The 24591-nt window shown below is 41.3% G+C and overlaps 1 protein-coding gene across 4 annotated transcripts in view; it reads right to left on the reverse strand.

Annotated features, from left to right (window-relative positions):
- The window catches only part of epb41a (erythrocyte membrane protein band 4.1a), an 85761-nt gene extending 67950 nt beyond the window's left edge, over nucleotides 1-17811 (reverse strand). For all 4 annotated transcript variants that reach the window (XM_020606399.1, XM_020606397.1, XM_020606398.1 and 1 more), the window contains exons 1-8: nucleotides 17684-17811; nucleotides 8831-9135; nucleotides 8106-8378; nucleotides 6465-6569; nucleotides 6239-6281; nucleotides 6050-6125; nucleotides 3051-3269; nucleotides 591-678 (exon numbers count right to left, since the gene is read on the reverse strand). In XM_020606399.1, coding sequence (XP_020462055.1) covers nucleotides 591-678; nucleotides 3051-3269; nucleotides 6050-6125; nucleotides 6239-6281; nucleotides 6465-6569; nucleotides 8106-8378; nucleotides 8831-9127 — 1101 coding nt within the window. In that variant the 5' untranslated portion in view covers nucleotides 9128-9135; nucleotides 17684-17811. The remainder of the gene's footprint in view (nucleotides 1-590; nucleotides 679-3050; nucleotides 3270-6049; nucleotides 6126-6238; nucleotides 6282-6464; nucleotides 6570-8105; nucleotides 8379-8830; nucleotides 9136-17683) is intronic.
- Between the last annotated feature and the right edge of the window lie 6780 nt (nucleotides 17812-24591).

Consider the following 24591-nt stretch of genomic DNA (forward strand, 5'->3'; position numbering starts at 1 on the left):
CTGTTAAATCAGGACTGCCCCTGGCAATATGGCGGCAGGTGAGACACATCTCAGAGGCCCGGATGCGGCATCTAGTGAACATACTTTATACTCTATATGTATGTATACACAGTATCTATGGATGCTACTTCCTTGTACTGCTCACCATCATCCACAGGGAGGCAGTGTAGGCCTCTAGAAGTTCTTCGTTCTATATTCGGTTTAAATGCCTGCTCTGATGTAAACAAACTGACCTGGTTTCAGCTCTAACACCTGACAAGTTGCACACCATTATGTTGTCTGGGCCAGGCATGCATGCTTCAGGAGATGCATGACATAAATATGCTGAAAGAATAAACTACAAACACATGGGCTTTTGTTTTTCTGTTCACATCTATGACATTTGTTTTCTTGGAGCACTGGAAAATCAACTCACATTCATCTCCGGGATATGTATATTTTAGGTTTTACTGGATCTATGAAGGATTCCTGGATCTACAGTCATCATGGAAAACAAGGATGAATTACTAATTACCAATTACCAAGCACTTTTTTAAAGCATTTACTGTAACATTCACAAACAGCTGAAGAGCTGTGGCTCCTTTGCTCACCTTGGCCTGGTGGAGGTCCACTCCGTACATGGAAAGTTTCTTGGCATTCTCCAGGAACGTCAGGTCTGACTGGGCCGGACTCATTGACCTGCCACACCAACACACCACCACAGAAGGAATCCAACAAAATATTTAGATACTGTTTAGGAGAGTAGGTGAAGATGTCTTGTAACCACACCCCTGATTTATCTTTTATTTGGACATTCCCTAGTAATATGTATATAATTAGATGGAGGTACTTCTGTTGAGTGGAGTGGTCAGAAGTAAAGGTGGGGTGCATTTATTTAAGTACTGCTCTACAGATTTTAAACAAGCAATACTATTTATTAGGGGTGTGACAGACAATACTGAGTTCATGAGAACGAGACAATATATTGACATTTTTAGGAAACTTTCAATGATATAATATATGACTGGAAAGGTGCATTTTGAAATATTTTAACTAATCATCTCATAATGAATGTCACTTCAGTTCCACTTTGAGTATGAATTGTCATATGAAGAAAAGACAACAATATGCAAGCACTGTAAAAGGTTTTGCCACAAACTCAACTGACTGGCTTCTTGTTGACTCACAAAAACACAAGTGTCTTGTCAAATAACTTGCTTTATTTGCCTTCCTTGCAAACATTCCTCTACATGCATTATGGCTACCCGCAGAACACATAGAACCCAGTTACGCCTTAACTCAGGAAGAACTCTCGCGCATGTGCATAAGACAAACATAACATAACACTTCCCTCCTCTGATTTCACACCTTAGAACTGTGCACAAACTATGCATGAGCCTCTGACGTCTAACTGAATCTGTGTGTGACCTTCTAACTGAACTCCTTTCCACAAATTGAGCAGAAAAAAGCAGCGGGGGGCATCTTCTATGCTAATTTCACCCTCACACTCCGTCATGCTGGCTGCTGCTCTGGGTCTGTTGTGTACTGGTATCATGAAACAGTTTTCCACCTCAACGATAAATATCATCATGCTTTAATATCACGAGATGTCATCACAGCTGTATTTACACTACTTTAAAACAATTGTACTTTGTACTCCACTGAACGTATGGGCAACACTTCAATTTAATTCCTATCCATCAGTTACCAAGAAAGGCTAAATAAATTCTGTATTAGATCAAAAATGTGCCACACTGAGTCACTATATTCTCCATTCTGTGGAAATTAGGTAGAAATATGTTTCCAAGTCTAACTGCTGAGTTGGTCATATGTCATATCATGGAGTGCCTTTTATTTGTTAATCAGCTGCTGTTTAAAACACCAAACTAGCTCTCCGGTACACTATAAGTAAGCATGCAATTTCACCATTATGTCATGGTTTAGCTCTGCTTCCGGGTTTGAGAGCTTTTATTTTGGTTAGAGACTTCCTGCTCTGTGTCATCCCACCCGCCCCAAGCTTTACACCAGTACACTGAGTCATCTCCAGCGGTGGGTCTGTACTTACCTGTGTCTCCTCACCACCGCCTGTGTTCCTGAAACTCCAGCTATCCCGACCACTCTCCAGCCTGTCTGACACACCTGGGTGCTCCCTGCACCTCAGCTACTCCTCGGTTCTTTGTACCATTATTGTTTAATAAAGACTTTCTAAACCTCAGCCTAGTCTGGGTCTGCATATTGGGCCAAAGTCCAGAGTGAATCCTAACATATTATGTAGCACAGACATCACTTAAATGAATATTTACCACTTACAAAGTGGATCTAATATGTATGAATATTTACATCTGTTTATGAACTGATTTTCACTCATTCACTTCATAATTTCAGTTTTTTTTTTTTTACTTGAAATAAGCAAAAAGGCACTTAACTGTAGCAACACTTTCTCAGGTTTCCTTAGTACCATACTGCATAGACCTTTCTTGGATTGATCCTAATAATTAAAAGCTAAACACCAGCTAATTTTTTGGAAACTATGAGAAAAATACTCACGATTTTAATTTAAGATTTTATATAGAAAACATATGATCCTCTTACAAGTTAGGCTTTATTAGTTTAGATGATAAAAGTAGTTAAAATCCATTCATTATCTAGACAGCTTATCCTATAGAGGATCACGGGAGTGGGCGAGAGGCAGACTACACCTGGACAGGTCACCAGTCTATCACTGGGCTGACACTTAGAAACACACCAGTCAACCTAACCTGCATGCCATTCCCCACACAGGCACGGGGAGAGAAAACCCACACAGGCACGGGGAGAATATTCAAAGTCCTCATAGAAAGGTCCCACTCAGCCACTATGTTTGACCCTGGAACCTTCTTGCTGTGAGGCAACGATGTTAGCCACTGCACCACTGTGCCACCCCAACAGTTACAATGTTTCTTAAATGTGAATACACTATCATCACTAGTGCTTTTTCTTTAGATTCAGGGTTTCACCTGTAAAATAACTGTATTACAAATTAATTGTGTGTAACACTTTTACTTAGGTAAAGAATCAGAACTTATTCTGACCTGTATGTACGATGCAGCTCCATCATTTTATTCTCCAGCTCCTTAGTCTGACCCTGGACCATTTTCATGTCTTTAGCGTATTCAGTGCCATGCACCTCAGGGTCGTACTCGCCCAACTCTGACTGCAGGGCATAGGAGCCCAGCAAGGCCAGAGTGACGAAGGAACAAGGAAGACGGCCCTGCAGGATGTCCTTCCGCAGCTGGAGACACAGGTAGTACCTTCAATGCACAAAGAAGGATCATATGTACTACGTATGTAAATCTGGTTTTATGATAATAGCTAGCTGTATAGGGAGGTATGTACTGCATCTGCTGATAAAGACAGTGAGATGTGGCTCAAAGCTCCAAGAAGAAACAGTAAGTGGACCTTCAGGTCTTTGTGTGTGTGTGTTCTGATCAAAAGTTATCGCTAATCTGCTGCACTTACCTGTGATGTTAGGGTTAGGGTTTTATATTTCAGACCCTTTTATTATAAAGATCAGAATCAGAATCTGCTTTATTGGCCAGGTGTGTCAGACACACAAGGAATTTGACTCTGGTACATCGGCTCTCAATGTGCATGTACATATCCCCATGCAAGGGGCAAGTAAACAGTAAACCAACATAAGGCTGTATAACATAATAAGCAGATCCAGAGTTAGTTCATCAACACAAGTGAAGAGAACTGCACAGTTGCAATTCTTTTCTACCGTTAATGTCCACACCCTGTCATCATCAATCGTCTGTTCATTACCATACATGGCCTGTTTCTGTCTGCAGGATTCCACTACCAACCCTATCTACTTTTTCTCACCCCCGTGTGTGTATGTGTTGCAAAAGAAGTGTGTTGTGTGGGTCTGGTTTCTGTTCATCTTTACCCCAATGTAACGTGTGCGTGATGCAAAGTATCTTGTATGTGCTATCAAAGATGTGTGTCTTTCTAATTAGATGCTCTTGGAGTCCAGACAGGAAACCCCCAGAAGGTCATGGTGAGCTATGGAATCTGTCTCTGTCTGGTACTGGCATAAACTACCACATCAAGGACACACTTCTCAAACAATGAATCAACACATAGTACTGAGTGAAAGAATACACACAAATGTATAACATAGTATACAATGCATACTATACACCATCTTTATAGGCGGCATAAATGCTAAATGTTACTCAAACCTTTTGCATACAGATGTGCACATTGTCAAACTCTCTGAGATATACAGTGCCTTGCGAAAGTATTCGGCCCCCTTGAACTTTGCGACCTTTTGCCACATTTCAGGCTTCAAACATAAAGATATAAAACTGTCATTTTTTGTGAAGAATCAACAACAAGTGGGACACAATCATGAAGTGGAACGAAATTTATTGGATATTTCAAACTTTTTTAACAAATAAAAAACTGAAAAATTGGGCGTGCAAAATTATTCAGCCCCCTTAAGTTAATACTTTGTAGCGCCACCTTTTGCTGCGATTACAGCTGTAAGTCACTTGGGGTATGTCTCTATCAGTTTTGCACATCAAGAGACTTAAATTTTGCCCATTCCTCCTTGCAAAACAGCTCGAGCTCAGTGAGGTTGGATAGAGAGCGTTTGTGAACAGCAGTTTTCAGTTCTTTCCACAGATTCTCGAGTGGATTCAGGTCTGGACTTTGACTTGGCCATTCTAACACCTGGATATGTTTATTTGTGAACCATTCCATTGTAGATTTTGCTTTATGTTTTGGATCATTGTCTTGTTGGAAGACAAATCTCCATCCCAGTCTCAGGTCTTTTGCAGACGCCATCAGGTTTCCTTCCAGAATGGTCCTGTATTTGGCTCCATCCATCTTCCCATCAATTTTAACCATCTTCCCTGTCCCTGCTGAAGAAAAGCAGGCCCAAACCAGGATGCTGCCACCACCATGTTTGACAATGGGGATGGTGTGTTCAGGGTGATGAGCTGTGTTGCTTTTACGCCAAACATAACGTTTTGCAGTGTTGCCAAAAAGTTCGATTTTGGTTTCATCTGACCAGAGCACCTTCTTCCACATGTTTGGTGCGTCTCCCAGGTGGCTTGTGGCAAACTTTAAACGACACTTTTTATGGATATCTTTAAGAAATGGCTTTCTTCTTGCCACTCTTCCATAAAGGCCAGATTTGTGCAGTATACGACTGATTGTTGTCCTATGGACAGAGTCTCCCACCTCAGCTGTAGATCTCTGCAGTTCATCCAGAGTGATCATGGGCCTCTTGGCTGCATCTCTGATCAGTCTTCTCCTTGTATGAGCTGAAAGTTTAGAGGGACGGCCAGGTCTTGGTAGATTTGCAGTGGTCTGATACTCCTTCCATTTCAATATTATCGCTTGCACAGTGCTCCTTGGGATGTTTAAAGCTTGGGAAATCTTTTTGTATCCAAATCCGGCTTTAAACTTCTCCACAACAGTATCTCGGACCTGCCTGGTGTGTTCCTTGTTCTTCATGATGCTCTCTGCGCTTTAAACAGACCTCTGAGACTATCACAGTGCAGGTGCATTTATACGGAGACTTGATTACACACAGGTGGATTCTATTTATCATCATTAGTCATTTAGGTCAACATTGGATCATTCAGAGATCCTCACTGAACTTCTGGAGAGAGTTTGCTGCACTGAAAGTAAAGGGGCTGAATAATTTTGCACGCCCAATTATTCAGTTTTTTATTTGTTAAAAAAGTTTGAAATATCCAATAAATTTCGTTCCACTTCATGATTGTGTCCCACTTGTTGTTGATTCTTCACAAAAAATGACAGTTTTATATCTTTATGTTTGAAGCCTGAAATGTGGCAAAAGGTCGCAAAGTTCAAGGGGGCCGAATACTTTCGCAAGGCACTGTATGTGTGTCAACTGCTCACAAGATGAAGAAAATCATACATGCACTCTTATAATGACAGAATGCCCTATTCTAAATCATCTTTCATCTATAAATCCTGTCTTCATTGAGCTTTTCATGCAATAAATCTATATTTGTAGGTAGCAGCTGATAAAATCACAGAACCCATGCAGTACCTTGTGATGTCTTCAGACAGCTGGGCAGGGTCCGGTGGATAAAATTTCACATTAAAGGTGAAATTATAGTTGGCACCTTGAAAAAGAAAAGGAGGGCATGAAGAAATCACTGTAAACACATATTAGAAACATGTTACAAAAAAAGCAAACAAGAATAGAAGGTGAATGTGTGGGTACATTTAAGCTCACCTTGCACCTGCCTGCGGATCTCTTTGGTTAGGTCCATCCAAGTCTGGTGAGAGATGTAGCATGACATTTGATATCTACAACACTCCTCAGTGTCAATGTTCAGTGCCTAAGGTTAATCTAACCTTCATTTACATACTGTACACAGAGTTGTATGTTTTTTGACTTCATGGAATACTGAGGCAGGGGTTGTTGGACTGAAATGAACTAATTACAGCCTCCAGCTCACCTTCATAGTGGGTGTTTCCCAGATGGCCAGGCCGTAGTAGTCCTTCTCCAGAAGGTTGAGGTGGTCACACACCTTAATGAACAACTCCTGGCCTTTGGCATGTTTCTAGCACACACACACACACACACATAAAGACACTTAACAATCAAACATTCACCTGCTAGCATAACAGACCTGACATCACATATAAAGGATAAGGCATTCAGTAATGTGCTGAACATTACTGAGCAGATAGTGATAACAGAGACCCAGTGGTTACTCTCCAGTGTGTACTGTCTAATTCCATATACAAACTCCTGGTTTAGAAGGAGGTACGGCCAGAAGTGGCCAGGATGGCTGTTTGAGGTGGGGGCCAAAGTTAATCTACACGCATGCAGGAAGATGGCCTTTGGTAATCACCTTAGTCATCAGGCAGTGGGGTGTTCCACTCCCAGTTGAGAATGATAATAACAATCACTTTATTTGGCCAAGTATGTTACACATACAAGGAATTTGTTCCCGGTACAGAACCGAGTCAGCCATCTGCAGCACCAACTCACACTTAGGGTTCAGTGTCTTGCCCAAGGACACTTCGACATGTGGACTGCAGGTACTGTGATTCGAACCGCCAACCTTCTGGATGGGAAACAACTGAACCACAGCCGCCCATATACATAAGTAGGGATTTTATATTGAAAACTAACTTAACCAATTTACAGGTTATCAAAGTTATTTTCTTTGGAATACTCTAACCCATTATTTTATCAATTGCTACAGGTCTAGTGTACAAGCTTTTGAGATCTTGAAAGTCCATGCAGCCTCACGTTTTAAATTTTACCCCACAAGCCAAATGTATTACACTGGGACCAACCAGATTTCTGGGACCATGTGGTTTCTCCGTTGTGGTGCGTCCTACTAATTTTTCTATTTAACAAAATGCAAAGAAGTGAGGAATCACAAACCATTCGACAACATCTGCAAACCAAAATGACTATCTTTTTAAAATATGACCAAGAGCAACACAGAGAATGATAGCAAACGCATTAGATCAATCCATCAACAGCCTACACTTTAGTCCTCATGGCCTCAGGATTAGGTTTTCCCTAGCTGTTGAATATTAGGTTTTTATAAGTCACAGATCTGTTATGGCTTCAGTTCTTACGTATTACGACATTATCGTAGTTTTAGTATTTTTTCTATTAAGCAGCTCTCGATGAAAGATACTATTTTTTTTCTTTATTTTGTTAGTTACTGTTACAGTACTGACTGTTCTTTCCCCTCTCCACTAGGTAGGAGGATGATCCAGCTAGAATAGATATGTACACTAACGAACTCTAATAACCATTTCCCTGACATTTTTGTATGTAAATACACAGACTGACCAGGAAAAAGATTCTTTACTGTATAGAGTTTTTATTGGTTTAATATTTTGGGGAGCGGGGATTTAAGGTTTTACTACTGGTGTTAAATGGTCAGGTTCCTTCCTGTATTTGTTAACTAATTATGAGCCCAGTTGTTGCTTGAATACTGCAAGAGATAACTATAATTATGACATGTTAATACTAACATAATAATTTCAACAAAAGGCTGTGGCAGCAAATATTAAATTTTCCAATTACATTCACATGATGTATGAAAAATGTAAATTAAAAACGCTCTTACATCCAGCTCACACTCATACAGGGCATCGTCTAGCAGGGTGACTTTGATCTGCATGGTCTTGGGTCGGCGGGGAGTTCTGGGAGCTTTGGCCTCCTCCTCGGTTGCCTTCTCTTCCTTCTCTCCCTTACTGCCTCCTTCAGGAGCAGACTCCTCCTCCTTCTCCTTCTCTTTTTCCTCCTCCTTCTCCAGAGCAGCCTCCTTCCCTTTGTCCGTGTCAGTCTCTTTGTCCTTTCCACCCTCCTCCTCAGCTTCTTTCTTCTCTACCTGGGCAACCTGACAAAGACACTCTGATTACAGTTCTGTCTAATAATTGTATTTTGGGTCTCAATACTAGCGTCAACAGAACTGACACAAACAGGACCGATCACATGTTAGATCACATCCTGGGCATATGGCACATGCTGTGTGGACTGCATGCAGTGATCATTCCATAATTAACATGTTTGATTTCCATACCGTTAAAAACTCCTGTCTTTCAACATGTATGCCATGCAAACAAGTAAATACTTCATGTCTGGTAAATTATTGAATGCATTCACCTGATAAACAATGCCATCTTTTGCTCCCTTACATGACAGCACATTGCTGCTTTTAACAATAAAATGTTTTAATATCAGAGGTGCCATCGGTGACCTGGCATTAACTGGTCTTAAGACTGTACCCAGCATTTTATGGTGTCTACTGCTCAAGGCCACCGTGCACCCTTATTATAGACACAGGATAACCTTAGCCTCTGCGCTGTTTACTGAGTGCCGATCCAGGGCGACCTCTCCCTCTGTCCTCAGCTCAGGTTCTGGGTCAGCGATGGGGGCTTTAGCTTCTTCTTCTTCCTTGTCCTGCTTCTCTCCCACTTCACCTTCACACTGCGAGTGCCTCCTCAGGAAGGATGAGAAGAGGCGCGAAAAGCCCCGGCTGGCAGAGTTGCGATTGCGAGGCCGGAGCTGCTCCTCTTCTGGTGAGGGCGGCCTGGCTTCCTGGCTAGCTTCCTCCTGCTGCCTTGGCTTCTTCTCGTCTGTTGTCATGGCAACAACTGGGAGGGTTGAAGACACATCATGTTAAAAAACAGAAAGAGCTAATTTTAACTTGGGCCTGTCCAGTGACTTAGTATTAGCAGTTTGCACTTCTATGCAATTGGAATATTCACATGAGACAGATTATAAAGAGGACTGTCAAACCCGAAGCAGCAAAGCCCAGGATATCCTCACTTTCTGTATGTCCTCGGTGTATGTCAAGCTCCAAGAAACACTGGATCCTGTATTTCAAGCCATGCAAATTAATAGCTTATTTCTATAACAACCATTTTTGTCCTTTCAGACTCTACGTTCCCTGTTCATAATCCTCTCTTCTCATTCCATTTTGAAGCCTCCAAGTCCAAGAAGAATCACCCTGATGACATCAGTTTATTATAGTCCCTCCTCAAATGTAAGATATTTTTCGTTTTCATCCCTTATGCACAAAGGGGGGCCCCCTTTGCTCTGCTTTCACTGATTTTCTAATTGAAATGTTAATGATATTAGGGATGATGCTGGTGTATGTTTTGCTATTTGAAGTTTCCTTTTAGAAATAAAGATATATTATGATAAAAGTATTGTTTTATTTTTATGTTTAATTCCAAAGTAAAAGCAAAAACAAGTCATTTCTATGCTCACAAATGTGAGGCATAAGCCTAAAGTCAGACCACAGGCAGTGGTATTTTACACAAATGGTTATTTCCATTAAGATAATTCTGTCTTCAAAACAGGTGAAAACAGGTGATGTAGGCTACTAGACAAGACTTACATGCTGCATATTTTTGTTCTGTTTAAGGGCTCATGGGCGCAATTTTTGATGACCATAAACCAAGATGTCACATTGTCATTCTGCTAGAACAAATCACACCCTGAATAAGAGGAAGACATGCAGCTTAGGTTAATTGGCAACTCTAAATAAATAAAATTAATAATAATTATTATTATTATTATTCCTTCATCCCCCTCCCCTCATTGAAAAATCTCAAATCTATGAATATGCATTTATTTTTATTTCAAACTGCTGGACACAAGATCTATTCCTTTCACAGTGCTCTGAACCCGGCCTCCTTGATGCTGTAGAACCAGTCACAAGGAGCAGCCCTGCAGGCAACCATACATAATGAACACTGTGCTGACTGCATTTCACAAGCAACAAAATCCTTTGTGTAGCAAGTCTCAGTCCATATCTGCAGCAACCTTCCTCTATCATGTAATGTCTTAGGTGCAAAATTATCCTGCACAGATAAAATGTTTATTAAAAAAACCGTCTAAGTAAACATGATGGTTTTTCATCATCTGAAAAGTCCATGTAAAAATAACTTCCATCACTGAAAAACCATAAAAACTAACAATTACATCCATATCACACTATGATCATTAAAATGTAAAGAATTAACTACCACTCTGAGCTGCAGCGTCCATTATGTCACACTAGGTTTCTCACTTTTTCTATTGCCACAGGTTTCAAAACTAGTTTTTGACTTGGTGCTATCAACAACACTAAACCCCAGAGACTGCTGGGATTCTCACCCATCACGCACACATCCCCTCGTCTGCCTGTCATTATTACTCTTTCTATTCTGCATCATCCCCTCACACGGCAAAAGAGCTTGGCCTGTGGATAATGTGGCCATATGAGGGCTGTCTGCTCACATTTACACTCTAATGTCTGCACACAGCAGAGACAGTGGGCGGTTACACGAGTTACATCCACTGGCAGCTGAAACATCACAGCAGTCAGCAGTGTTGTTGCTGCGGCAACAAAAACAGCCACGTCAGAGAGGAAGATTAAAGAGAAGACAGAGCGGGATGTGTAAAAATCTGTGCAGCCACAAGCTGCTGTTAAAAACAAAAGAAGCCTTACATTAAAGAAAGATGACCATACCCGTTTCCTGTTTTAATAGGCGTATGCTTAACGAAGATACATCGCCAAAATCTCTTTACTAACCACAGTAAATGCTGTTACACACCTCTAACCAGTCTCTCACTTTAATGAGATCTATTTCTAAGCCCCCAGAACATTTGGTAGATGAGCTTGTTGGATTTCCGTTTTGTTTTTTTAAGTCTGACCTGCAGATTCCGATTTTGGCCGATTCCAATGTTCTGTCTAAGAACTGTAACTGACAGCATCCCCAAACTGGCCGCTGACCTGTTGCTGTTATAAGTTAGGTTGGGTTTCCAACTGCATACAGTTCAGTGTTGGTCTGAACTCAGTCTATGACGTATGCCCAGTGCAACTAAATGTATCCCTGCTGCTGCATCTATTATCACAAAGTTTCACCTGCAGCCAAAAACACCGGTACATGAATGTGTGTGAATGGGTGAATGGCCAAAGCGCTTTGAGTGTGCTGTAAAGCACCGTTTACACAGACATTTCTATAACTTTACTGAAAAATTAAATTGTAATAATAAAACACTGTAATGAAGTTTTACATTTCTGTCTTTTTCTCTATTTATAAAAAAAAACCCCAAATAAAACTGAAGTGCAATATTTGTACTTCTCCAAAGAAAAACAGGTGCAACAGGTAACAGAAACAGAAGAATGTCTGTTACTACTGAGCACACGGTTCTTTGTGAAGTGTGTGTTTGTATTTGCTGTGTTTCACCATGAAGTGGACACACTGTACCTATACAAGCATTTCATGTGGAGCTGCTAATTCCCTCATTGTGTAAGTTGGACATTTGGACATAGTTCCCCTTCTCTGAGGTGCTTCTGTAGGCTCCTCTATGTGCCGTTTGTACACCAAGTGAACACAAGGCCGGTACGGGAACAAGGGCAAGACTAACTTAAGGTGCCTGCAAAATGCTACACACTGCACACACTATGTTTCTGGTCTGTGCCACTGCATGCAGGGTGTGGACTGGGACTGTGCACCTTTAAATCTGATCAGCACAAAATCTCAGAGTGATCAGCCGGTCACTTTTATAATGTTGTTCAATGCGCAACATTGAAAACTGCATACAGCATTTTTATGCTGTAGAGTCCCTGAGTGCGTTTCAGCCAGGTTTGTATAGCTATGTTTTGCCTACGCTTTTTAGTAGGACCTTTTAGAAAGGCTATGAACAGATCTGTTTTTAACAGTGATCAGCAGCCAAAACCTATTTATGGAAAACATGGACATGACGTATTTGGCATGCTCAGGGTCTTAGTTCAGATCATTCAGCACAGTCTACACTAAGTTTCTTGTTTCAGAGACAGATGACCCACCACCATGTAACCTTCATGTGTCCTAAAGTATGTTGGCAGATTGAGGGTGGACAGAAATCACAGCTTGCCACCACATGAACTTCCAAAAGCCGCTGGCTGCCTGCAGTGCTGAGTGGATTCTGCTGAGTGGAGTGCTGACATGGCAGAGAAAGTGAAAGCTTGGGCTCCCTGGCTCCAGGTGCACTGAGAGTGTGTAACTAAACATACAAAAAGGAGTTCACATTCTCATGGTTGATTGTTCTGTCAGGGAACGGTCTATGGCAGCAGTTTGTAGCAGGTGTCACATACAACACACGCGTTTGTGGCTTTTCAGTCTGGATAAGCTCCACAGCTCCTCCTCTTTAGCTGACAGCGTGTTCATCAGTGGAATGAGAAAACCATGCTTCTTCCACTATGATGAAAGAGTGAATGTTCATTTGTTCAAATTCATCCATATTCTCGGAGTAGGTTGACATTATAAATCCAGATGACTAAAGAGGCACGCGGCCATGCTAATTTGGCTAGCCCCATCTTCCTATCTGTAAGGTAAGGTCTCTGTGATCTGCTGTGGCACTATGTCTGGGTATACAGACCAGTGGTAGCATCCATAAAGACCGATAATGAAACTGAAAGGTACAGCTAATTAAAATACAGCTCTATGTGGACAGTTCTTATAGTGTTTGCAAAAGCATGAAAAATGTTTTAAAAAACACAGAGGACCCCTACTTGGGTCATATGAGGTATCAATCCTTCAAGGAGAACTTGAGGTAAAAAGAACAGTTTTAAGCCAGTAATAAAACCAAGAAGTCGCTAGCTAGCCCTTACTTCACCAGGCCGACTTATCTGTATCACCGTCATACTGTTTTTTAACTCGAACATTTAACAAATATGACAGCTGATAGCACCGATCACTTTGTAGCACTCTTACTGGTCAGCGTCACCCCAAATGTTCGTAGAAGCAAAAAACATTGTGACGTATTATTACACTTTGCCTAGAACACACTGAAATTCACTGAGTCACAAATGGACCTGCTGGGGGCAAACAGGCTTGTTTTACTATACATCAGTAGAGAACCACCTGGGTTAATAACTGGGTCAAAACAACCCAGTGGTGCTGTACCGATCCATGCTACTATAGGCCAATTTTTACCCAGTGATTTTTAGAAAGAAATACATTACTCCTAGCCTCTTTCCAGCTATAATACAGTCAAGAACCCCATAATAAACTCTTATGATAGTGAATCACATCATGCATGCAGCCCTCGGACTCGCTGATCACTGCATGGCCCATTTCATCCCATCCTACAAGTAGAAACTTAAAGCTGCAAACCCTGTGGTCAGAACAGGGAAGAGATGGACCAAGGTCAGAGCTACAGGCTTTGGCTGTACAGACTGGAGTGTATCTGAGACTATACTTACAAACCTGAATGAACTCACACAAACAGATTCACAGAATGTGCAGATTTGTTTTTAGACTTTGTTGGTGGTAGACCCAGTAGAGCGGTTAACGGTTCTGCAGCTTCACTGTACGGGACACGCAAGATCTGCTGTGGGGTCAGAGGTACGAGATTCTACCAGCTACCAGAAAAACATATGGTATCCAACATTATCTCTTTCTCTTCTGTTATCTGTCTCTTTAGAGGATAGAGAATTTTCTGGAGCTTAAGTCATGGAATAGATCCTGCTCCAACACATCCAAAACTTCAGCTTGATTTCTGATTGGTGGTTGACTGTTATGGGTTTTTCAGTGGCATGGGTTTTATTATTTTAAATACAAAAACATACCCACAAGTAATAAAAACACTAAATGAAACTGATTTCTGAGGTAGGTCAACCAGTTTCAAAGAATTCAAATAAATTCGTACAATCAGACAGAGTAAGGTTTGGTTCAAAGGCTAAAACTGCAGCACATTTGGGCACATCTATATTTCTGACTGTGGTATGAGAGTGCTGAATGTGAGCTTAGGGACAGAAAGCGGCTTTAAAACTAATCAGGCCCTGTGTGGGATTAAAGACTGCTGTGTGCTGATGTTGAGGCAGTGGAAGCTGGATGTCCCATCCCCCCATCCCCTCACTCCCAACACACAAACACAGACAGGGCCGCTCTGCTGACACGAGCTCCGGAAGCGACCCAGAAACCGGGGTTTGGCCTGACCCAGATGATATCGGAAGCAAAGAACTGTTGCTGAAAGACACAAGTGAAGAAAAAACAAGCCCTAAAACACACACACACAGCATCTGTGTGAGGAGAGGGCAGCAGAGGGTCACACTGCTACCTTGGCCAGAGGGATAAACTTATTGGAGACAGGAGGCATCAATGATACTGATGGAAGCAATCAATATCAAGACACCGCACAGCTAAGAAATAGTATGCAGTTATGCCAAGAAGTATCTAATTAATCAAAAACACTGAAAGGTTAGACTTAGCCAGTTTAAGGAAAAGAGCTGCATTCTGATGTGGTGATGTTGGAATAAACCCCTAAAATAACCACACATATCTTGGTAAAGCACAATGCCCTCTGGGAATCTGCACAATGCCACCTAGCCAGTTTCAGCTGTGCTATAAGAATACCACAGAGGACAGAATGTCTTACTGCCAGTACAATTCACCGTGTGGGTATAGTACATCAACAAATGAAAGGCTACCGCCGTGTCAAGGCACACTCTTAGAGTTGATAAGTGCACCTGCTTTGTGCTTCTATAACAAATTTATCTCGAAACATTCTCAACAACACAAAACTCAAGGTGCTGTGCATAAGTGTAAAGCATTTTTAAATAACACGATTATCCACACCAGACACTAATCACTAAAACCCACTGTCTGTTGGGGATTTCTCAACTGCATCTCGGTGACATCAACCCTAACACCAAACCCCATCTCCAAACTCCAAATCCAACTTCTGATGAAGAAAACCATGAGATGTGATTGAAAGCTCTAGTAAGTAAATTTTAAGTAATGATTTTGGGGCCAACTATTAATTTCGAGGTCAAGACTAACACTCAGCTGTTCACAATCAAAGACACTTAAGTGACACGTGACAGTATCCTTCCTGTAACAGAAAAGACGAACTGAAAAGCATTTTCTACCAGAAAAACAGCTTAATGGCAGGACACATCAGTAATGTTGGTGTTCTCATCCAAGGTGGTGTCTGTGTTCTTCCTTCTTTCTATTGTTCCTTCCTCATTCTTTCTTCCTTTGGTTCATTTCTTTCTCCATGCAATTTATGCCAATGTTCCCTAAATGTGGGGAAAACAACAGTGAAAAAGGGGGGAGATGCACCGTGTGGCTGCATGATTTGCTTTGTTTGCTAGCAGTCTCAAGAGATGAAGAACAAAGATCAGTTGTACACAGTGAACACGTGAGTGTGAAATCAAATGGGGGGGTGATAAATATGGAGAAAGACAAAGAGGCAGATAAGTCAAGAGAGTCGTGAAGAGAGAAGAGGCAGAGCGGCTCACCAGGCTCCCAGCATCCATCACTACTGCACATCAGAAATGTTACGTAGGGGTTTAAAGTCCCGACAGGTGTGTGTGGAAGATCAGAGCATTTCAGAGCACGATGACAGGTAGTGTCAAACAACACAGCTGAAAGCTGCTATCACACTTTGGCTTTCAAGGTCATTTAACACAGGAACTAACACAATTAAAACAAGAGGTACTTTTAAATTTGTTTACTTTACAGTTGACAAAGCAAAGTCCACTCACTTTCATCTCTATCATAAGGTCTTCATGACAAATGAAGTTTACTGTCATAAAGAAGCAAATGGACCTTGAGTGGGGATTTATCGAGAATGAACTGTCAAGCACAACAAAAAAATCATCTTCAATTATGTATGTGAATTTAGTTTGGAATTATGTATTAACTAATGAAGGATTTGAGTGAGTCTTTGTCCCAAAGCTGCAGATATAATTTGGCACACATAGGAGTTTGAGGTTTGTGCTGCCTGTTCACTGCTGAATAGTGATGTGCAGATCGATCGAAACATCCGATCCCAATGTTTCCTGTTCTAGGTTTGAAAAAAAATCGATATCTCAAAAAATTTAGTTAATTTTGGGTAAATGTATATTTTTTCTTCAACAGGGTACAGGAGACAGTAACTGCACTATCCAGGACAGTCTAAATAATACCCGGGTGATAAGAAATACTTCTCGTTCCACCTACCATAGTCATATGTGAATTACGGCTGTGTAAATCTGTAGAACAAAACAAACCTTTAGTCTGGAGTAGCTCGGCAACAAAACGGCATAAACACCAACCAAGATGGCACGTAAAGGTTCCCTGTTGGTGGAAGAAGTACTCAGATCCCATACTTAAGTAACAGTTGTGTAATCTGTTACAAGTAAAGGCCCTGCACTCAAAATGTTACTCAAATAAAAGTACAAAACATACTTAAAGTACTAAAATGTCTCATTATGCAGAATGGAAAATGTAATGTATATCATATGATTTATTTAAATGACCTTTAATGCTGGTAAAGGAGGAGCTAGTTTTACCTTGCATATATGCTTAGAACTGGAATTACTGCTGGGTAGCTTGTGAATTTTCCACTAGAGATCAGAAAAGTCTGATAATTCAACTGGATTTTTGTATTAATCTGGTTCTGAAAAGTAACTAGTACCTGAAGTTTCCTAACAACTTAAGGACATGTTCTTAACCGACCCAATAGAAATCAGTGTGATGTCTTTGTAAAATGAAGGGAAGCCAGGAGACGCCTTGAAGCGCATTCAGTACCATAATGTATGTGGCTTAGTAACGGAGGCTGAGTCCTGCAGCCATCTCTCAGAATCAGGAGCAATCTGAGGAAACATTTTATCACTATTTATTTAATATGATAGAACCATAGAACATAGAACACGAGACAATGAAAATATGTTTTCATAATTGAAGTGGATGGAGGTAACTTTTCATCTTTCGGTAGAAAAAAGGAAAGCATGAGTCTTCTACTACTGACTGTGCTCAACAGTCTCCATGATGATTCTGGGCTGAACCAGAGGACACCGACTAACGCCTGGTCCCTCTGGCTCGGGATTGCAGCTGATGACTAAGACACCAAATCATTAACAAAATAGGCGCAATGTATCGTTTCAATACCTTAACTCAGAATAGCATTAGAAAGGTGTCGCTGTGCGCATTGTACAACTAGGCATCATTTCATATTAATACGGCATCGCTTCATTGTCGGACATAAGAATAAATTCAACACTTAATGAAAATTATTCCTACTTTCCTGCGGCTTTTGTTCCACAATAAAACCTGCGCGTTTGAGAGTAAGAACAATAAGAGGGGCGGTAGGTGCACCTGTCTGCAAATGCCGCTGAATGTGGAAAAATGTCAACAAAATGTCTGTTAGCAGCTCAACGTGATGTGCACACGCACTCACCTCACTGTGATCATCCAGCGGAAGAAAAGACTCCGTGTGAACGCAGACGGCCACTGCTCCTTAAGCATCCGATAAACAAAAAACGGTAATTCATCGAATGTGTTTTGGCAGCAGGAGCAAACGGTACGCTCTGCCCTCAGTCTTGTCTGACAGGCAGCCAGAACAGGCGCAATATGCGTGATCCCGTAAATACAGTATTCATACACGATTGGAGGAAAAACATGGGTAAATGAAAGCACCGAAAGAGGAAATCAGTAAACCACAAGGTGGGATTTATTTATTTATTTTGTAGTTTTTCTTTTAATCAAATTACGTTGAACTATGACTTTGGCGGTGTTTAACTAAAATTGATAAGTGGATTGATTGAAATTGAACAGTCTACTTTAACTTGATAAATTGAACTCATTAATGCAAATAGTAAATGCCACATTTAAAAAACAACGATTTTTTTCCCTTTAAATACTGGAGAATGGAAATGACAAAATCAATTTTCACAAGAAAATATTTTATTATTGCTCATGGATCTTCCTACAATGTTTAATCTCAAAACATAATCCATTACTTAGACACTTTCAAGTATTAATTAATATATTAAATTTCGAGACCTGTAAACTGTCATTTAAAATGTAATGACACACATGAACCCACCAAAAAGAGCTTACCAATTAGAGCTCCCACTCCAAATTCAGTTAATTAATTGACCTTTTTAATATTATTTAGAGTCCCTAAATTTGGCATTTAAATTGCAAGATTTGATTATAATAAAAGCTGCAATAATTGATAAGTTTGGCCACAACAGATAAGGTGAAGCGTCCAGCCTGTAAGACAATACACAGGGTTACTACGCCCATTTAGAAACCCTCCTTTGTACAGGAGGATGGAGCTTTGCATGTAATTGGGCAAGTGTGCGCGTGGTAGCAGCCAATGGGAGCAGTGCAGGGAGCAGCCTGCTCCAATCAGAGCTCCAAAAGCTCCTGCTCATGGCAGCGCTCCATCATCAGTAACCAAGGTTCCCTGTGCCATAAAAATTAATGCGACTGAAAACTGTATGAGTGGAAGAGGAGACCGGGTAGGCTGAAAGTATTTGAATTAATTCATAAAAATATTAGTGCAGGCCCTGGTTCTGTCATTAATTGTGTTTTATTTTGCATAGAATGCTTTGGGATCTCACACACATTCGGGCACCATTTGTCACATGACAGACTGTAGTAGGCCTGTGCTTACACAAGTGCAGTGAAACCAGGTTCTGTGATCAGATCTGGCATAACTCAGAGCCCTCCATGATAAATAAGAATAACGCAGTCTGAAGGAAGGGGACAACAGGGTTTAAGGACAAGCACCTCCAGAGCTCCTAGTTAATACATGGTGCCTTGTTTATTTTGTACACAAAGTGAACAGAAGACTAGTGTGTGCTTTTAGGGGTTATGTATTTCATGGTGAAAAACAATCAAGGGCAGAGACTGTGCAAATTTTTTGCCACTGACAATAATTGATTGTAATTGTCTGGAAGGTATTTCTAATGAAGGCGTTTGTTTGCAGACATAAATTAATTAAATAAAACGTAGGTAAAGGCAGCAACAGTGAGACTCAGCTTAAAGCAATTAATAGTGCGCATTTTATTTTTAAAAGGTCTCAGTACAAAGAGGACTTGTGAAACATATGCTCAAACTAGTAGCCTACAATATTTAATGATAATTAAAACGGCTAACTTTCTCTGAACAGTGTGAGGCCACAAATGGCAATTAGACCTTTACCATGTTATACTATCAGCGAGTGGTCAGACCAGACAACGTAAGGCTGTAGCAGCAAAACTCCTCAAATGCAGTCAGTCAATTTTGGTACTTGCCTAGAGTAAACTGGGAGTGGAATAATACCTTTAAAGTTTAATGGTCCACTCATGTAATAAATTACGTGGTGGAGAAGAAGGTGGTTTAAAGAGGCCACCTACAATTAGCAACATTTGACATAAATTTAAAAATTCAAGCATTATTTTACTTTCTGCCCACTGACTGATCAATCACCCACTCATTTTGGCCATATTTCCTACTAACGTTTGGTATAATTATAAGGTCTGCACAATGGAAATATTCAATAAAAGTAGCAGCAGAATAAAACCATGTAGCAATATTAGTTATGGGAAGAGGATCCTTCCTCTGACAAAAAAGAAAAACATGTCTTTTGAACAGTCACCTGTTCACCCAGTTAGCAAATAAGAAGAGCAAACTAACAGCCATGTAATGTAGCACATCAGTACACACCAATATGACGTGGGTCTCCATCAATGCAGCCATCACTGTTGCAATCAGCATATCTAAGCCACTTGGAGTTCTTTTGTCTGGGTAGCTGTGGGTTCAGCACAACGCTCCCTGCATCAGCAGTCTAAACAGTCAGATCTTCTCACACATTCACACAGATTCTCCTTCCCCCATCACTACAAAAAAGGCCACTCTTTGCCCCCTTCGCTGTCATTAGCAGCCTCCCCCTCCCCCCGTGTCAAGCAGGTGCTGAGCCAGACCGTCTGCTGAGGTGAAGTGACAGCATGGAGCACAGTGGCTGTGCAGGCAGGAGCGGAGAGAATGCCAAAGTCCAACAGCAGCCCCCCACGTCCCCATCCCCTCCTAGCAGCATACCGCTAGTTTGTAAATAGGAACATGCTAATGATTTCCGGTGTAGAGAAGCAACAAAAAGATTACAGCAACTGGGCTGAAGCAAAATCTTTACTTAGTCTTTTCACAACCCATGCTGTGCTGCCAAACATAGTTAAAACAGTGAACCTTATTTAAGATTCCAGAGCAGCTCCTAAAGTTTACAGTCAAAATCTGGCAGGCAATTGATTGTCACTTTCAGCTTTTCCCGTTTAGGGGTCGCCACAGCGAATCGTCACACTGACGACTCACATGTTAACATTTGGCACATGTTTTTTTTTTTTTACGCCGGATGCCCTTCCTGATGCAACCCTCACTCGAACCCATCGCTGCGCCTTAACCACTAGCCTACCAGGGACGGCAAAAATTTGGTAAAATGAATATAAAATGATGTGAAATGGTGGGAAAATAACAGCAGATATCCTTTCTTTTATAAGGTTCATTTGAGGAACCCTGTAGTGTTACTGTAAGTTATGACTCCTCTGCTGTGCCAAACTGAGCTGTATGGCCCCACTGACCCCCTCCAATTCTATACATACAGTACCAGTTCCTCAGGAACAACCATGGACCCAAAGGCGATTTAGCAGTAGTGGCCACCCTCAGTATTGCAGAACCGTGTAACACACTAGACCTTTAGTGCAAAAGCCTGTTTCCTTATGCAGTAGTTATTTTAAAAACAACTATGAAACAGTGACGAAAGTTAGTGTGCAAACACTTAGAAATATCTTTTCTATGACCAAAATTTCATTCCTGTGGTTCAGTAACATTTGAAATGTCTCTGAGGGCTGTATCAGTGATGCCAATTTAGGCGTTTAAGTATATTACAACCATATTTCTAACACCAGGGGAATGGTAATGAAATAGTAATAAGATTGGAGTAGTTTGATGACAGAAGCTGGCTTTAGATAATACTAGAGCAAAAACCAACCACTAAATATAACAGGAGTTACTGTGCACTAAAGCATCGGCCATATAGCCAGATCATTTCATTAGCAGCTTTCTCTGGAATGAGTGCGTGCCATCTTGGGGCACTAAGGCACAGTTATCATAAAGCCCGGCTGAGATCATTTAGTTTTGCAGTCTAAAATAAAGTCAGTGTGTTTTAAATGTAATGTTTTTTGTTTGTTTGTTTTTAATCAAAAGTAACAAAAACGTTTCTGGGGAAGAACCAGGAATGCTCCTTTTGGTCTCGGCTGCCTGGAGGGGTATGCTTGTGTCTGTGTTTCACTGACTGCAGCTGGCAAGCTGTCACAGTCCGGTGTTGCAAGACTGATAAACAAACCAGTGCTGTAGTTACACCAGGAGCAACCTGCAGACATTAGCAATGCACTTCCTCAAGGAGAATGTTCATTTGGTGGCTTGTTCAGGTGCAAGACAAGAAATGTGTTAATGTGTGTACAATAAGTTAGAGAAGAAACACACACAAGCAGAAAAACTAGTGTGGATTGTGGCTCTTGTGTAGCAGGCTTCTGTCTGACTCACTGTCACTGTCCACTCTGCCCATGATAGAATGCTGATGTTACTACATTAAGCAACATTTGATTGTCCCCTCACAGATACTGTACTTTCACTAAACTCTCTGTCCATTAAGTACTAATGTCTTTCAGACACAGATCATATACAGTATAAACGTACAGTATATGGTCCCTTTTATAGCTGCCTCATACTTTGTGTATTTTTGACCAATTGTAAGACCTATTTAGGGCAGTATTAATTAATATTCAGTGGCTTGAGAGGGCTAGAGAGTGTGTTCCATTAACCCCAGTAACATTATGGACCCACACCAGTCCAGTTGCCATATAGCCAGTGTTTGGAACCTCGCCAAGCTTGGCTCATCTGTGCTGCATCTACAACCATCATTTTACTGCATGTCTGATTTATTTCCTCCAAACCAGAACAGCTGAGCTTGCCTCAGATTCCAGCTCCTCTGCGGTGCTGCAGGTGGGGTTTCACACAGACCACAGTTCCCCCATGTGTGAACAAAGCAGTGTTCAAGAGGCTTCTGCTTTCCCCGTTTCCTCTGTTAACAACTATGGTGTGACCCCCAGTTGAACGTGTGCTCTTTAATTACCTCCCTCCGTTTCCAATCAGTTACCTCTGTGCAAACACATCAGCAGCCTCCAGCCTGGTCACTTCACCACAACACCAACAAGCTTACTGGTGTGTTTTTATGGAGAGAAATCAAAATGTCTGCGTAGGGTTTATGGTTCACTGTAAAGCCTTAAAGGTCAGAGCTTTGCTTGGTGTAATAACCGATTCATTGACATTTCCATTCCCAGTGACCTCCTAATTCATTTTATCAAAGTGGTCAGAAAATGTTAAATTAATGTCTAAGGGCACTGGGACCTGACGGAACAAATCAGAATACTCTTGATTCTGTCACTAATGTTGCAGCCCCGCTTTTTTATTATTTGGGGTACAGAAGAACTAGTTCATCTGCTCCTGTCTACCCTGCATTACAACATCAAAATGTCATTTAATATACAGTTTTAAACTTCATTTTTGATAAACATTTCCACCACTTGCTCATCTTGTCCCATTTCATGTTTATTTATGAATGAAACAGTCACAAATTGTGTGTGTGTGTGTGTGTATTTGCGTGACCATGTACAGTCAGGGAAAAAATTATTTGAACCCCAGATGATTTTTTAAGTTTGCCCACTAACAAAGAAATGATCAGTCTACAATGTCAGTGGTAGGTTTATGTGAACAGTGAGAGACACAACAATAACAAAATAATCCAGAAAAATGCATTACAAAAAAAAGTTATACATTAATTTGCATTTTCATGAATGAAATAAGTATTTGATCCCCTATCAGTCAGCAAGATCTCTGGCTCCCAGGTGTATTTTATACAGGTAACGAGCTGACATTGGGAGCCCTCTCAGCTCGTTACCTGTATAAAAGAGACCTGTCCACAGAAGCAATCAATCAATCCAGATTCCAAACTCTTCACCATGGCCAAGACCAAAGAGCTTTCCAAGGATGTCAGGGACAAGATTGTGGACCTACACAAGGCTGGAATGGTCTACAAGACCATCGCCAAGCAGCTGGGTGAGAAGCTGACAACAGTTGGCGCGATTATTCGCAAATGGAAGAAACATAAATTAACTGCCAATCTCCCTAAATGGCACGTGCAGAAGAGGTTACAATTTGCCAAAGAACACATCAACTGGCCTAAAGAGAAATGGAGGAACATTTTGTGGACTGATGAGAGTAAAATTGTTCTTTTTGGGTCCAAGGGCCACATGGGTCATGTTGTGAAAGTGTTGTGGTCAGATGAGACCAAAATCGAGCTCTTTGGCATTAACTCAACACGCCGTGTTTGTCCCCACCGTCAAATATGGAGGTGGAAACATTATGCTTTGGGGGTGTTTTTCTGCCAAGGGGACAGGACAATTGCACCGCATCAAAGGGAGGATGGATGGGGCCATTTACCGTCAAATGTTGGGTGAGAACCTCCTTCCCTCAGTCAGGGCATTGAAAATGGGTCGTGGTTGGGTACTCCAGCACGACAATGATCCAAAACACACGGCCAAGGCAACAAAGGATTGGCTCAAGAAGAAGCATATGAAGGTCATGGAGTGGCCTAGTCAGTCTCCAGACCTTAATGCCATAGAAAATCTGTGGAGGGAGCTGAAGGTTCCAGTTGCCAAACATCATCCACGAAACATTAATGACTTGGAGAGGATCTGCAAAGAGGAGTGGGTCAAAATCCCCCCTGAGATGTGTGCAAACCTTGTGGCCAACTACAAGAAACGGCTGACCTCTGTGATTGCCAACAAAGGTTTTGCCACCAAGTACTAAAGCACGTTTTGCAAAGGGATCAAATACTTATTTCATTCATGAAAATGCAAATTACTTACTTTTTTGTATGTTGTACTGTATGTTTGTCCTCAGTGTGCCATGCTGTCAGTACATATGACAGCACCAATCAGTACACAGTCTTTGAAACTGCAAATGCAAATCAGTTGTAAGATATTACCCAGTTCTTCTAACCAGGAACTCAGAGAGACGAGGCGGACCACTTGGATATATAAAAAATAACCGTGCTGGTTTATTCAAAGGATCACAGGTAAAATTAACATTACACGTCCAGGCATCTTCCACCCCCAAACCTGCGCGCAGGCAGCATGGAGGATAAAAGACCCTGAACCCTCATGCCTATACAATTTTATCCCTTGGTTGGGCTAGCCCATGCTACACAGGAATGTCAACCGTGACGTCAACTGATATGCCAGCTTCACAGCTGGCCGTAGCAGT

This window comes from Monopterus albus, unplaced genomic scaffold, assembly GCF_001952655.1.
Source record: "Monopterus albus unplaced genomic scaffold, M_albus_1.0 scaffold77.1, whole genome shotgun sequence".
Lineage (NCBI taxonomy): Eukaryota > Metazoa > Chordata > Actinopteri > Synbranchiformes > Synbranchidae > Monopterus > Monopterus albus.